We start from the raw sequence: 14,785 nt of genomic DNA, 5'->3' as shown, positions 1-14,785 counted from the left end.
CACTTCCTCCTCTTGCTGCTGCTCCTCCTGCAAGGGAAATGACCCATCCATCCCGCCTCCCTTGCTTCCTCCTGGGCTGGAGGCAGAGAGGAGGACTGAGTGGGCTCCTTCTCCTGGGGCTCAGAGGGGCGCATGGGGGGAAGAAGAAGGAGCCACAGCCTCCATGGAGCAACGCCACCCGGAGGGCCAGGCTGCCAACGGTGAGGCAGGCCCCTTGCCTTCACTGGGAGGATGGGGAGAGAAGGGACCAGGCTGCTGGGCTCCTCTTTTCCAAGCCTGTCTTGGAAGGAAGGAAGGAAGGAAGGAAGGAAGGAAGGAAGGAAGGAAGGAAGGAAGGGGGACCTCTGAGGCTGAGAGAGTGTGACTAGCGGCACAAGCCACAGGGTCTGGGAGCATGACGTGGGGCAAAGCAACATTTCCCCTCTCTTCTGCAAAGGAGGGAGAAAGGACCAGCCCAGGGCCAGGCTTGCAAAACACCACTTTGCCTGTTGTTGTGGTTGTTATTGTTGTTGCTCTTCTTCTTTCTTCTTCTTCTTCTCCTTTCTTCTCTTCTTGTTTGTATTTATTCTATTGTTGTTGTACTTCTTATTATTATTAATTGTTTATTATTATCATGCTGTTGTTGTTTTGTTGTTGTTGTCCTTCTCCTTCCTTGAATTTATTCTGTTGTTGTTGCTCTTCTTCTTTATTTTCTTATTATTATTATCTGTATTTATTCTCTTATTATTATTTGTATTAATTCTCTTGTATTTCTTATTTCTTCTTCTTCTTATTATTATTATTATGTTGTTGTTGTTGTTGTTGGCCTTCTTCCTTGTGTTTATTCTGTTGTTGTTATTGATGCTCTTCTTTTTATGTATTCTCTTATGATTTGTATTTATTCTGTTGTTGTTGTTTTACTTATTATTATTTGCATTTATTATTATTCTGTTGTTGTTGTCATCCTTCTTCTTCTTCTTCCTCTTCTCCTACTCCTTCCTTGTGTTTATTCTGTTGTGGTTTCTGTTGTGTGCCTTCAAGTTGTTTCTGACTTACGGTGACCCTGAGGCGAATCTGTGCATGCTCAGAGGTGTGGTGTTAACCCAAAATGGAGCCCTGACTTCTCTCTATAAGCTCCTTAAACAGAACTTGGTTGCTGCTGTTGTTGTTGGGTGCCTTCATGTCATTTCCAGATTATGGCACCCACAAGGTGAATTTATCATGTGGTTTTCATGCGATGTTTCTTCAGAGGAGGTTTGCAATGGCCTTCTTCTGCGGCTGAGAGAGTGTGACTTGCCCAGTGGCTTTCATGGATTTGAACCTTGGTCTCCAAAGTCGTGGTCCAGCGCTCAAACCACTACACCACGCTGGCTCATACTTAACTGGGAAGAAAAATGAAATATAAAATATAAAATAAATAATAATCTGGGATATACTTTTGAAGCAATATCAAAGGTTCGGGCTTCTAGGTTACAAGCCTAAACACTGTATGTGTGTGTTGTGTGCTTTCGAGTCATTTCCAACTTATGGCAACCCTAAGGTGAACCTATGAGGGGGGTTTCTTGGCAAGATTTGTTCAGAGAAGTTTTGCCATTACCAGCCCCTGAGGCTGAGAGAGTGTCACTTGACCAAAGAGGACCAGTGGGTTTCATGGCCGAGCAGGAATCGAACCCTGCTGTCCAGAATCGTAGTCCAACGCTCAAACCACTATGCCACACTGGCTCTTATTTGGAAATAAAGTCCCCATTGCCACACTTGGGGCTATAGTCTGAAGCGCACACATGTGTAAACCAGAGCGTTTCTTTCACTGAAGCATGAATGGCATTGCTCTGTTGCATTCAAAGGATCCAGTTGTTTCTGCTTCGCTTCCTACCTTCTTTTAAACATTTGCGTTTGTGCACAGTGCTATTATTAGTGGTGTTGTTGTCATCACTTAAACTGATTACAATATACAGTGTGCGGATTTGCAGAAGTTTGTAGGGTGTTGTGTTGGCGAGTAGAACGAGTTTACACTGTCTGGGATTTGCCATGTATTGTGTTGATGTTTTTAAGGAGTCCTGGCATATGAAGAAAAAAAAAGTGGCTGATGCAGTGGTTTATCCACACTGCAAAAATAATCCAGTTTGTCTGCATCCGTACTGCAAAAATAATCCAAAACTCTGCTCTGATGCCTCGACAAACTACAGTTCCCAGAATTCCATAGCATTGAGCCATAGCGCTTAAAGTGGGGTCAAACTAGATTATTTCTGCAATAAGGACGCACCCTGATAGCGCTTGTGGTATGTTTGTGGGGAAGTACAGCTGAATTTCTGTATAAAAAGCTACGTGTTTGTAAGAGCATTGTGCATCCCGTCTCATTCTATCTCACTTCTGCTACTACTTGTAGTAGCAAGGGGAGATGTCCAACTACAGTGGGACCTTGTTATCCACTGGGGTTTGGTTCCAGGATCCCCCCGTGGATAAGAAAATCTGTGGATGCTCAAGTCCCATTAAATATAATGGCAGAGTAAAATGGTTCCCCATAAATAAGATGGAAAATCAAGGTTTACTACAGTATTTGGAATATATATATATATATATATATATATATATATATATATATATATATTCAAGTCGTGGATGCTTGAATCCATGGATAACAAATCCGTGGATAAGGAGAGCCAACCTTACCTTGATGTTTGTTGGAAGTCAAACTCTGCCAACAATCTAAGGTTCAACAAATTTCTCGTAGGCCTTTTCAGTGTCCAGAAGATGGAAGAGGCAACCAGGGGATCAACTATTTTAGATCTGCTCCTAAACAACAGAGATGATCTGGTTAATGGGATGGAAGTGGCGAGATCCTTAACTGGGAGGGATCATGTTCTTCTGGACTTTGTCATACAGAGGAAAAGGGAAGCCAAACCTAGTCAGATAGGCATTCTAGATTTTAAGAAAGCTGATTTCAGTAAACATAGAGAAATACACTGGTCCCTCCACATTTGCTGGGGTTAGAGGTGAAGGACCCCTGTGAATGTGGAAAAACCCAAATAAATACAATTTTTTTAACCTAAGAGAACACCTCTCTAGGAATCTCCAGGTCCTCCAGTGCAACTTTGTGGTCAACATCTGCCAAACATTGATCATAGAATGATGCTGGAGGACCTACAAATGCCTAGAGAAGTGTTTTTTTCTAGGAATTTCTAGGTTCTCCAGCACAACTCTGTGGCCAATTTCTGGCAGAACTGCACCGGAGGACCTAGAGATTCCTAAAGAGAACGTATTAACCAAAACCACAAATAATCAAATCCACAAAAGTCAGAGCCGTAAATGCAGAGGGCCAAATGTATTGGGAATGATCCCATGATCAGGAATACAAAAAGAGGAGTTCATGCTGGTTGGGAATTTCTTAAAAGCTGGTTATTGATAGGCTGACCATATATCCTTGAGACAAAAAAGAGACGTTGGAATGGCAAAAACAGGACGGGGTTATGTCATACTCCGTATTCATGAAAAAGTAAGACAATAACAAAAGTTTTATTATATTAACATATTGAGCAAACAGTTATTCTTCAGTGACAGAACACATTCAAAAATTTAGGTAGACGTAGAGAGGGGCCCAGATTTCACCGCGATCGTACCATGAGTATTTTGCCGATGAAGTAATCTCACGCAGCAAATTTCTGTCTCTCAACGCCTGGCCATAAAACAACTCACACTTCATGGTACAATTATTATTTTTAAACAGCCACAATTTCAAATGGGGATCTTCAAACCATTTTCACAACATAGCTGGTCATTTTTCTTGAAGACGGGATGGTCTGGAAATACGAAAAATGCAATACTGCCCCATAGTCAGCCTAAATGTTAAAGGCACTGTTTCAAACAGTTCCAAGGAGGAGTTAAAATGAGAAGGGTCTAAAGAAACCAGAGGAATGAGCTAAGATTTAAAAGGTACCTGTACAAGGAATTTGTACATGAAAAGGGGATTTGAAATTCATCCAAATAGCCAGCATGTGTAGGGAGAAGGTCAGAAAAGCTGAAGCGCAGAATGAGTTTAGACTTGCTGGAGAAGTTAAGAAGAATAAAAAAGGCCCTTTTTTGGTTGGGTCTGTAGCAAAAGGAGAACAAGGAAATGGTTGGACCGCTGCAGGGAGAAGATGGTGAAATGCTAACAGGGAACAGAGCAAAGGCAGAACTACTCAATACTTTCTTTGCCTCACTCTTGTCAAAAAGGAGAACTCTAATCGTCGATCTGAATAAAATGGAGCAGAAGTTGCACTGGGGGAAATGCAGTGCATAAAAGGTAAAGAGGTAGTACAGCAACACCTGATCACTCTAAATGAATTCAAGTCTCTACTGGCAGAAGTAATCTCAGAACCACTGGCAATAATCTTTGAATTCCTGAGACTTCCCAGCAAGCTGCAGGAAGGCAAGTGTTGTCCCCATCTTCAAAAAAAGGGGGGGAAAGAGGATCCAAACAATTATCATGCAGTACCAAGAAAGCATATAGCAGTTTATTAAACAGATTGTAAGTACTTAGAGAGGAATGCCATGAACGCTAAAAGTCAAAACATGGGTTTCTCAAAAACAAGCCACGCTAAACTAATCTGATCTCTCTTTTTCTGAGCTGAAAGATTGGTAGATGAAGGGAATGCTGTGGATGTTGTGTATCTTGATTTCAGTAAGGCCTTTCACTAGGCCTTGTAAATAGTCTTGTAAATAAACTAGTAAAATATTGGCTAGACAATGCAACTGTTAGATAGTCCCTTCCACCTCTGTGATTTTACTATTCCAGTTTGTGTAGTGGACCCTCAGTTTGGGTTCCAGGACCCTCCATAGATACCAAAATCCATGGATGCTCAAGGCCCATTATGTACAATGGCATAGTAAAACGGTGTCCCTTATATAAAATGGCCAACTCAAGGTTTGCTTTTTCAGATTTTTTTATTTGTGTGTGAGCATTTTTGGCCCATGGTTGGTTGTATCTGTGGATACAGAATCCCTGAATACAGAGGGCCATAAATGTACATGCCCATAGAGCTAGAGAGAGAAAGAGAATGTTATAGACAGTCGCGTCTTTTTTACAGATGTGGCTTCCCAAATTTCCATTGAGTGTCTATATCTGACACAAATCCCTGAAACCTTCCAGCCTGCAAATATTTGTCTTCTGTTTGTTTTCTGGGCAAAGAAACAAAGAGGCACTCATTACTCTGGCTGGTGGGATAGGTTTTGTACGTAAACACACTCACGCCCCTGACATACTTCCTATCAGTCCTGAGCTTAGAGAAAGACACACATATTGCACAACATCGGGACTCAAAAGTCAGTTTAAACAGCCTGTTAGTAGAAAATGTGAAACAGAGCTTATTATGATGTTGGTAGCTCAGTACAGAGCCAGTGTGGTGCAGTGGTTTGAGTGTTGGACCATGACTTTGGAGACTAGGGTTCAAATCCCTATTTGGCCATGGAAATTCACTGGTTTCCACAAGCGACACTCTCTCAGCTATTATAGGCTTGCTTTAGGTATGTTGGAAATGACTTGAAGGCATACAACAACAACATTGCTCAGATCTTGCCCAAACCCTACCCTGGCCCTCTATATTGGCAGCTTGAGACCTAAAACCCTACTCTTCCTTATTTGTTTGCATGTTTGTTTTATTTATTTAAGGCTGAGAGTGGGCACAACAACAAACCTGTGACCTTTTTTACCACTGTTTTATGGCCAGACAGTTTATTAGTTTTATTACATTAGTATCTCTTCCCTGCTTCCTTGAAGGTGCGTAAGACTGATAGGCATAGCATATCAACTCTGCGAAGTAAGTTAGGCTGAAAGTAAGTTCGGTTCGTGGTTGACTCCAACTTTGTGCTTGACTCCAATTTAAAGCAGCGGTTTTTCTCTGAGGTTCATCGGAAGCTTATCGCTGAAAAGACTAGTCATATGATAGACAAGATTTCCTGAATAACAGCTTGTCTGCTTCTGCTGCTGTTTTCTCCTCCACGTACAACCACCGAAGAGTATTTGTTGGGTACAAGAATTTGCAGAAGTAGCTCTGTCTGTAGTAAAGTTCTGTGGATTTTTCATAAATCAGAAAATATTTCTGAATGCCTGTTACTTAACATCTGCAGAAACAAAATGACTTCCTGTTGAAATGGAAGCAGTTTCCTATTGCACTCATCTCTCGGTTAGTGTCTGAGGCGACATTTGAACTGGGGACTTTCCAGGTCACATTTTTAGCTGCTGGGCTCCACCAGGCAAAATATGTTTGCTTCTAACATGTGTATGAAAGCCAGCATAGCATAGTGGTTTGAATGTTGGGCTATGATTCAGGAGACCAGCGTCTGATTCCCAGTTTGGCCATGAAACCCACTGGGCAGGTCACACTCTTTCAGCCCAAGAGGATGGCAATGGCAAACTCCCTCTAAAAAACTTGCCAAGAAAACCCCATGATAAGTTCACTTAGACCATAAGTCGGAAATGACTTGAAGGTACACAATGACAACAACAACCTGTGTATGAGTACCCCAAATGGGTTTTCTGTGGAAGGAATGAACGCTCTATTCAGTTCTCATATTTAGAAACAAATTATTGGGTTAAGAATTCTTTAATTATGCATTTAAGTCTTTTGCATTAGACTCAGAAGCCAGAAGTCTATCCACAAATTTTCTCGGTTGCATTATCTGGTCAAAAGGGATCCAAATGTCTTGTAAATATTGCCCTATGCTCAGCTAATAGTATGCCACAATATATCCTATGTGCCAGTTTATAATAGAATCATAAAGATGGAAAGAGACCAGAAAGGCCATTCATTCCAGTTGTTATGTGGCTTCAAGTCGACTCTGATTTATGGCAGTCCTGTCATAACATTTTCTTTGTATGATTTGGGGGAGATTTGCTATTGCCTTCCTCTTACGCAGAGAGGTCCCTTTCTTGGGTCAAGCAAAATGCACATTATTCAACTTGCAAGCTTTCAAAGCTCCACTGGTGGCTTCATAAGGCAAAGATGTTAAAACCAGTGGAGCTTTGAAGGCTTGCAATGTATATAATGTGCCTATTGAAACTAGAAAAGCTTGCTACGTGTATAAAGAGATCTTTGAAATCTTGCAATATGTATAATGTGCCAGTGGAGCTTCAAAAGCTTGTATAATGTGCATTTTGATTGGCACAATAAAGGATCACTGTTTTGTGAATTTTTTATGATCCTATACTTTGCTATATGGCCAACATAGCTACCCCTGGCTATGTTAGGCAGAGAGAGTATGACTTGCCCCAAGGCCAGCCATTGGGTTTCCGCATCTGAGCAGGGATTTGAACTCTCATCTCATAATACAATCCTCGTTCAACATTACACAACACTGGCCCTTATATGTACCAGAGTCATTTGCAAATTTCTGTGGTTTTGTAATAAACAATTTGACACAGAAAGAGTGCCCCGAAGATGGAAAACTTAAAAAAACATGCATGTACTTTGACTCTGGTTTAGGAGCAAAAATGTTCTGCCTGGTGTAACTCAGCAACAGTGTCATCTGGAAAGTCCCTGGTTCAAATCTCACCTCAGATGCTACCCGAGGCATTTGGCAAACTGGTTTTGGAGGAGGCAGGGAAGGACTCAAGACTTCTTTGACTGGCTAACAATGGAGACACGGACCACTCAGTTAACAGGAGTGATGGGAATGGACAGTTTAAAATGAACACCAAGGATTATAGTCTCTAGTACTTTAAAACCGTACCCATGGCCCATCTGAGAAATGCTGTACTACCTACATGCTAATCATGAGCCTGACGAAATCCAAATTTACTGAGGCTATACATTTGTGTTTAATTTTTTCAGATTAACTCACAACTCAGTAACATTTGAACTGTGAAAAGAAAATCTCCTAGTGATTACACACCTGTTGGACCCAAAGCACTATCACCCTTGACAAGTTCTAGCATTAGATTCAATGCTGTCCATCATGGGGAGGGTTTTCTTACTCGCAACCAAACCAATGTGCAAAGACAAACTGTGTTGAGTCATATATGCAACCAGGTTATTTGAAAGGTGACATTCTTTCTTATGATTTGGCCCAGTTTCAAAGATTTGAAAGCCTTTCTTTTGGTCTTGTTGCACATTTGGTGGTGAAGCAAGAGGACTTTATTGATGGCCTCGCTAAGGCTGCAAAACTCCCCACTGCCCAAACCCTGAAGTTCTCCTTTGTTCTTGTTTGCCTTCAAGTAATTGCTAACTTATGGCAACTCTAAGGCAAACCTATCATGGATTTTTCTTGGCAAGATTTGTTCAGAGGAGGCTTGCCATTGCCTTCCTCTGAGGCTGAGAGTGTGTGACTTGCCCAAGGTCACCCAATGGATTCCCATGGCTGTGCAAGGATTCGAACCCTGGTCTCCAGGGTCATAGAGGCATAATATAAGACAAGACAAAATAAAAGCGAAATTGTCATGCCCAAAATGGCGAACATTTTGGAATTCCTCCTGGACAGAAGGTTGACATGTAGGATATGTCCTGGAAAAGGAGGACATCTGGTCACCCACTATACTCTCTTTATTGCAACACCACTTCTGACTCTTAATGCCTAGGCAGAAAAATGGCGGCAGTGGCAGCTCTTTGGCGTTTCCCTCAAAGGAGCGCTGAGAGGAATTGGGCTCTGAAGGGCTTAAATAAAACATTTGTGTATGTTTGCCAGCTTTTTCTGGGTTAAAATCAGGCAGAGTTGAAGGCTGTAATCTCTGCTAACGTTGCCATTTTCTTTGTTTCGCATTTCCATCCTTTTTGACATTTTCTTAGCTCTGTGGTTGGTTGCTTCCCCCACACATCGCACAACCACAATTTAGTGCAGTTCCCTCCTCAGCCATCCAACCTTTAGTGTGAGGAAAAACAGTTACACCTGGTGTTTTGTAAGGTCTTTGGCATTAGTTTCCTTTGCTTCATCCTTTATTACATGCCCCTGAGTTTTACCCTTGACTTTGATCCACGGGTCAAAATCCATAATATTTGCCTGAAAACCATCCCTCAACTTATATATGAGTATATAGTGGTCCCTTGGTATCTGCTGAGGTTTGGTTCCAGGACCCCCCATGGATACTAAAATCCATGGATGCTCAAGTCCCATTAAATACAAGAGATAGTAAAATGGTATCCCATATATAAAATGACAAAATCAGTGTTTGCGTGTTGGAACATGTATTTTTTTTTAATATTTTCACACCGTAGGTGTTTGAATCCAGGGATAAACATAACCTTTTTCTACATTTTTAATTGTAATTAATTTTAATTGTATCACCCAGCCTCTTTCACAGAATCTTGTGAAGGAAAGGAGATGCCATTCCCTTCCATTTGTAAAGCCTCCTCTCTTATATTTTCCCATCACTTCTTTTTGTCTTTTTACTCGTCATAGATGAGGACAGTTTAGCTTTTTGTGGGGTGTATTAGGAACCCTCTGTCTTGAGGGAAATTCCCTCTCTGTTAGGGTGACTAGACATCCTCTTTTCCAGGACATGTCTACCATTTTAACTTTCTGTCAGGAAGACTTCCAAAATGGCCTCCATTTTGAGCATGACCAAGGTGGGATACAGACCACCCAAAAGGGCGGTCTACCGCCACCCTAGTTTGCTGCATGAGAGAGCTGCAGCAAACAAACCGCACGGCTCCCTCGTGCATCAAAAAGAACCCACAAAAATCGGGTTCTTTTTGTGGCGCTGTTGCACTTGCGGCATCATAAAGGCACCGAGACATGTGGACACTAGGCGTCCGTCACATCAAAATGTATGTACAGGGCGCCGCCATTTTGACTCCCTTGTCACGTGCGAGGGGCGTCTGAAAGCGCCGCCCCTCGCACATGACGACAGCGTCCCATAGGGCCCATCTATCTAGCGCCCATGAAACATTCATTTATATTTCTATGAGGTTTTTTTGCGTTTACAGTATAATACAAGGAGGTTTGGCAGCCTCCCTCCTTAAATGCCTTCTGGAATGTGCTCCGCTTTGTGGTGACATGGCCTCCTTTGTGGTTAGGACATCTGGTCACCTTGCTTAAAATAAAGACCCGTAACCCCTGTGTAGCTTGGCATGTGAAGAACTAGGGTTTAACAGATGTATACACACTCTTGCTCTCAAAAATGAAGTAAAGTAAATGTTGAGAGACCTGGAACCCCTCTGAAAATATAAGGCCGACCTCCCTTTCCATATAGCATATTGAACTGCTTATTTTTTCCCCTTTCACACTTTGCTTTGAGACAAGGAGACGTGGGAGAGAGGTGCCTAAGATGAGCACCTTGCTCAAAAATGTCATCCAACATGTTTAGCCGGAAGGGTGGGGTGTGTGTATCTTAAGTATTTGGGGGGGGGGGGTGGTTTGATATTTTCCTATAGGAATTACAAAGCCTGAGATGGAGAAACAGGATGCCCTGGTGTATAGTTTCACTTTCTACATACCAGACACAAAACAACACATTGCAATCTGAGAGAAGCGATAGGAATTCAGAAAGAGCAGGTTCCTTTCTTGGTTTAGGTGTAGCGGGCCCTCTGGCCCCATAAGGAGTTGAGAACATTATGGGAGGAACACTGACTGCCTCTTCAAGAAGTTTCTCCACAGATTAGGAAAAGATCCATACAAAGTGTGGGTCTGCGTGTCCCAACACACAAACTCAGGAGGGAAGTAATAAATGAATGCTTTCCTGCGTTCCACAGTATTTTAAATAACAACGAAACATGGAAATGTATACCATGTGCCCTTGGTATCCGCTGGGGTTTGGTTCCAGGACTGTCCATGGATATCAAAATCCATGGATGCTCAAGTCCCATTAAATACAATGGCATAATAAAATTGTGTCACTTATATCAAATGGACTTAAATCAAATTTGCTTTTCGGAATTTAGATATACAGTCAACCCTCGTTATTCATGGATTTCCCCCCCCAATGGATTAAAAAAAGTATAAATTCCAGACAGCAAACCTTGATTTTCTATTCTATGCAATAATAATAATAATAATAATAATAATAATAATAATAATAATTTATTTATATTTCCCCGCCTCTCCCGATGGATTGAGGTGGGGTTACAGCCCGATAAAAGCATACAAAATACAATAATAAGGAGCATCACACAACACACAATTAAACACAATTAAAAGCAAACACAAAAACAACAGGTAAAATACAATACTAAAAATAGTTGAATCCATGGATAAAGAATCTGTGAGTAGGGAGGTCTATCCCCCGTTGATACCAAAATCTGTGGATATTCAAGTTCCATTAAATACAGTGGGAGAGTAAAATAGTATTCCTTACATAAAATGGCAAACCAAAGTTTGCTTTTTAAAATGTATGTATTTAAAAAACATTTTCACACCGTGGGTGCTTGAATCCATGGATAAAAATCTGCGGATAAGGAGGACTGGCTGTGTGTGTGTGTGTGTGTGTGTGTGTGTGTGTGTGTGTATTCCAAAATGTAAACCTTGATTTCACCATTTTATACCAGGGACTCCATTTTACTATGCCATTGTATTTAATGGGACTTGAGCATCCTTGGATTTTGCCACCCAGAGCTGGTCCTGGAACCAAATCCCTGTGGATACCAAGGACCCACTGTCCGTTGTCATCTCCATATTGTTATTGATTTGTTATTTGGTTATCAATAACTGTTAGACGATGGTTGTTGTTTTTATATGTTGACATTTGATACAATTCCTGAATTGTGATAAAATAAAAATCGGGGGGGGGGGAGAGCCAAATACAGAGTGGGGTCAAAGAGAAAAGGTTTATTGAAAGCTACCTGGAGAGATCTAAAAGCTATGCCTTTTGAGTTCTCCTATTTTTAACCAAATCATGCTCCTGCGCCGTCTGCAAAAGTGTTTGTACAGTGCAACTCAAGGAGGTTTGGCATCCTCTCTCCTTAAATGCCTTCTCACACTTGAAAGCAGGACATAATTTTATTGGGATCAGTATATGGGAATGAGAGCTGAGAGCGGAGGTTTGCTACACGAGCCGAGGACCACAGTCTTTGGCTCTTTGCAGACCATTTGGGATAATGCATGGCTGAATGAGAGTCACACTTGGACTCACTTGTCCCAATCCATTGCCAGGCTTTCACGCCAATAGTTCTGTCCAACATGCCGTCAAAGCCCTCTTACCCACCACTTTTGCTACTGGGGGAATGTGAATTGAAAAGGTCACGGGGAGCTGGGAGCCTTTTCCTTTGCCATGCTTTCTGGAATGAGCGTGCGTAGGAGGGGAACTGGACAAAGCAGAGCTTGTCTGGGGTATTATTTCCCTTCGAAACCCTTGCGATTTCTGTGCCTCTTGGCACAGTGGAGCAGAAAGGCCAAAACATTTTGCCTTTCTCAAATAAGAGTCTCTGTCTCTTGCCCTAATGTCTCAGATTCTTTCTCATCCTCACATCTTCTGTATTTTGTTAGAAGTAAACTGTCTTTAGGGAGACAAGGGCAAACCTCTGAACAAATCTTACCACGAAAACCTCACGATACGGTCGCCGTAAGTTGGAAACGGCTTGAAGGCACACAACACACACACGCACACCACCCACTTCTCAGGTTTGGTTGCCAGGTTCGGGCTAGCAAGGGCGAATTGGGAGATGGGAGGGCAGCAGTGGCATTCAAGAAAACAAATTCAAAGGCAAGAAAAAATAATAATACCAGCATAGTTGCTGTTGACTTAAGCGTGGAAAACTCTTTGAAGTGCTTCATTTCAGAAAGATTACCAGTGCTTGTGTTTTCTTTGTATAGCTCTCAAAGCTTGTTTTTGGTGCTTTACAAACAAATGTATGATGTGCTATTTTACATTTACACCCACTCACTGTATATACTCACGTATAAGTCTAGAAATTTAGGTTAAAATTTTGACCCAAAAAACCTGAGTTGTCTTATTCATGGGTCAATGTAAGTCCTGTACTTTCACTCATATATCTATATATTTATATGGTGAAAGGCAAGAGTTTAATTTGCCCTGGAAGCACTAACCACCTTCTACTCTCTCATCTATCCAGCCTTTACCATGAGCACAAAGAGTTATGCCTGCTGGAATTTTGTAAGTTCTTTGGTGGTGTTTTCCTTTGCTTCATCCTTTACATCCTTCATCACATGTCCCTAAATTTTACTCTCGACTTATCCACAGATCCTATCAAAATCCATAATTTCAGGCCCAAAACCTGTCCTTGACTTATGTATGAGGTCCACTTATAGTCAGGTATATATGGTATATAAACTGAAGAGAGCAAGCATGGTGTACTGGTTATGTATTGCACTGGGACTGGAGACTAGGGTTAGATTCCCAGCTCAACCATTAGGTGACCTTGGGCAAGTCACATGCTCTCAGCCTCAGGGGAAAGCAATGCCAATCCTCCTCTGAACTAATCTTGCCAAGAAAACCCCATGATACATTCGCCTGTAAGTCTGAAATGACCTGAAAGCACTCAATAACAACAATATATAAATTGAAATATATAAGCAGTGGTCCCCGCTATTCACTGGGGTTATGGGCAAAGAACCCCAGTGAATGAAAAAAAACACAAAAAACACTATTCTTTTTGTTAAGTTGAAGGCTTTCATGGCCGGCATCCATAGTTTTTTGTGGGTTTTTCGGGCTATGTGGCCATGTTCTAGAAGAGTTTCTGCCTGACATTTCGCCAGCATCTGTGGCATCTGGCATCTTCACTCTGATTGCCTGGCTGTCTTTTATCTCATAGTGTTAAACAATAACTGTATTTACATGTCATGGTGAAGCATCAGTTGAGGATTAAGACACACAGCCTGATGAGCGTGAGCATAGTAGCTATGCTTTGCTCCTCTTTTTAGACAAGAACAGGTAAACAAACTAAGAATGCACAGTTAGTAGAACCAGTGTGTAGAGAGATCTTGTAGCACCTTTTGAGACTCACTGAAAGAAAGAAGTTGGCAGCATGAACTTTCTTGGACTTCAGTCTACTTTCTCGGACCAAAAGCATCTGAAGAAGTAGAATGAAGTCTACAAAAGCTCATGCTGCCATCTTCTTTTTTTCCGTTAGTCTCAAAGGTGCTACAAGATATCTCTACATAAGAATATCTTGTTGCATCCTCAAGGAAACTATGATGAATTGCTTTCAAACAAGCCAGGATTCATAAGCCAAGTTCAACTACTGTACTGGATACTGGTGGCTTACCAGACAAACCAAACACAGCTAGAATCAATGTTGCAACCTTTTTACACTTATTTACTCAACTGATTTGTCATTTTGGTCCAAAATATGCTGCAGAAAAAATGCAGTTTGAGACCACTTTAATTGCCCTGGCTGAGTGCTCGGGAATCCTGGGATTTTGCATTGAGCCAGGACAGTTAAAGTGGTCTCAAACTGGATTATTTCTGCAGTGTGTTTTGGACCTACCGTATATACTTGTATATACTTATACCTCATGTATAAGTCAAGGGCAAGTTTTGGGCCCAAAATTATGACTTTTGATATGACCCATGGATAAGTCGAGGGTAAAACTTAGGGGCAGACAGCAAAGGATGCAAAGAAAAACAATGCCAAAGAACTTACAAAATCCCAGCAGGCATAACTGTTTGTTCTCATACTAAAGGCTGGATGGATGAGAAAACAGCAGGGTTTCAGTGGTTCCAGGGCAGATGACACTCTTCCTTTTCACCAGAGGAAGGTTCTTTTTTTAAATGAGAGTTAAAACATGGATAAGTTGACCAGGTTTTTTGGGTCAATTTTTTGACCTAAATTTCTAGACTTATACATGACTATATATAGTATGTGTATTCTCCCCAGCCTACAAGAAATCCAAGTGTGCATTCATGGTGATCTTAGGTTGCCACAGGTCCTTTCCTGTCCAT

The 14,785-nt window shown here is 41.5% G+C and overlaps 1 protein-coding gene across 2 annotated transcripts in view; it reads left to right on the top strand.

Moving 5' to 3' along the window:
• Positions 1–26: 26 nt before the first annotated feature.
• EML3 (EMAP like 3) overlaps positions 27–14,785 on the top strand; it is a 40,223-nt gene continuing 25,464 nt past the window's right edge. Inside the window, exon 1 of one of the 2 annotated variants that reach the window (XM_042440233.1) lies at positions 27–200. In XM_042440233.1, the coding sequence (XP_042296167.1) occupies positions 164–200 (37 nt within the window). In that variant the 5' untranslated portion in view covers positions 27–163. The remainder of the gene's footprint in view (positions 201–14,785) is intronic. The other variant, XM_042440232.1, reaches the window with a different exon arrangement.

Source organism: Sceloporus undulatus, chromosome 9 (assembly GCF_019175285.1).
Source record: "Sceloporus undulatus isolate JIND9_A2432 ecotype Alabama chromosome 9, SceUnd_v1.1, whole genome shotgun sequence".
Taxonomy (NCBI): Eukaryota; Metazoa; Chordata; class Lepidosauria; order Squamata; family Phrynosomatidae; genus Sceloporus; species Sceloporus undulatus.
This window is presented reverse-complemented; position numbering and strand designations above follow the sequence as displayed.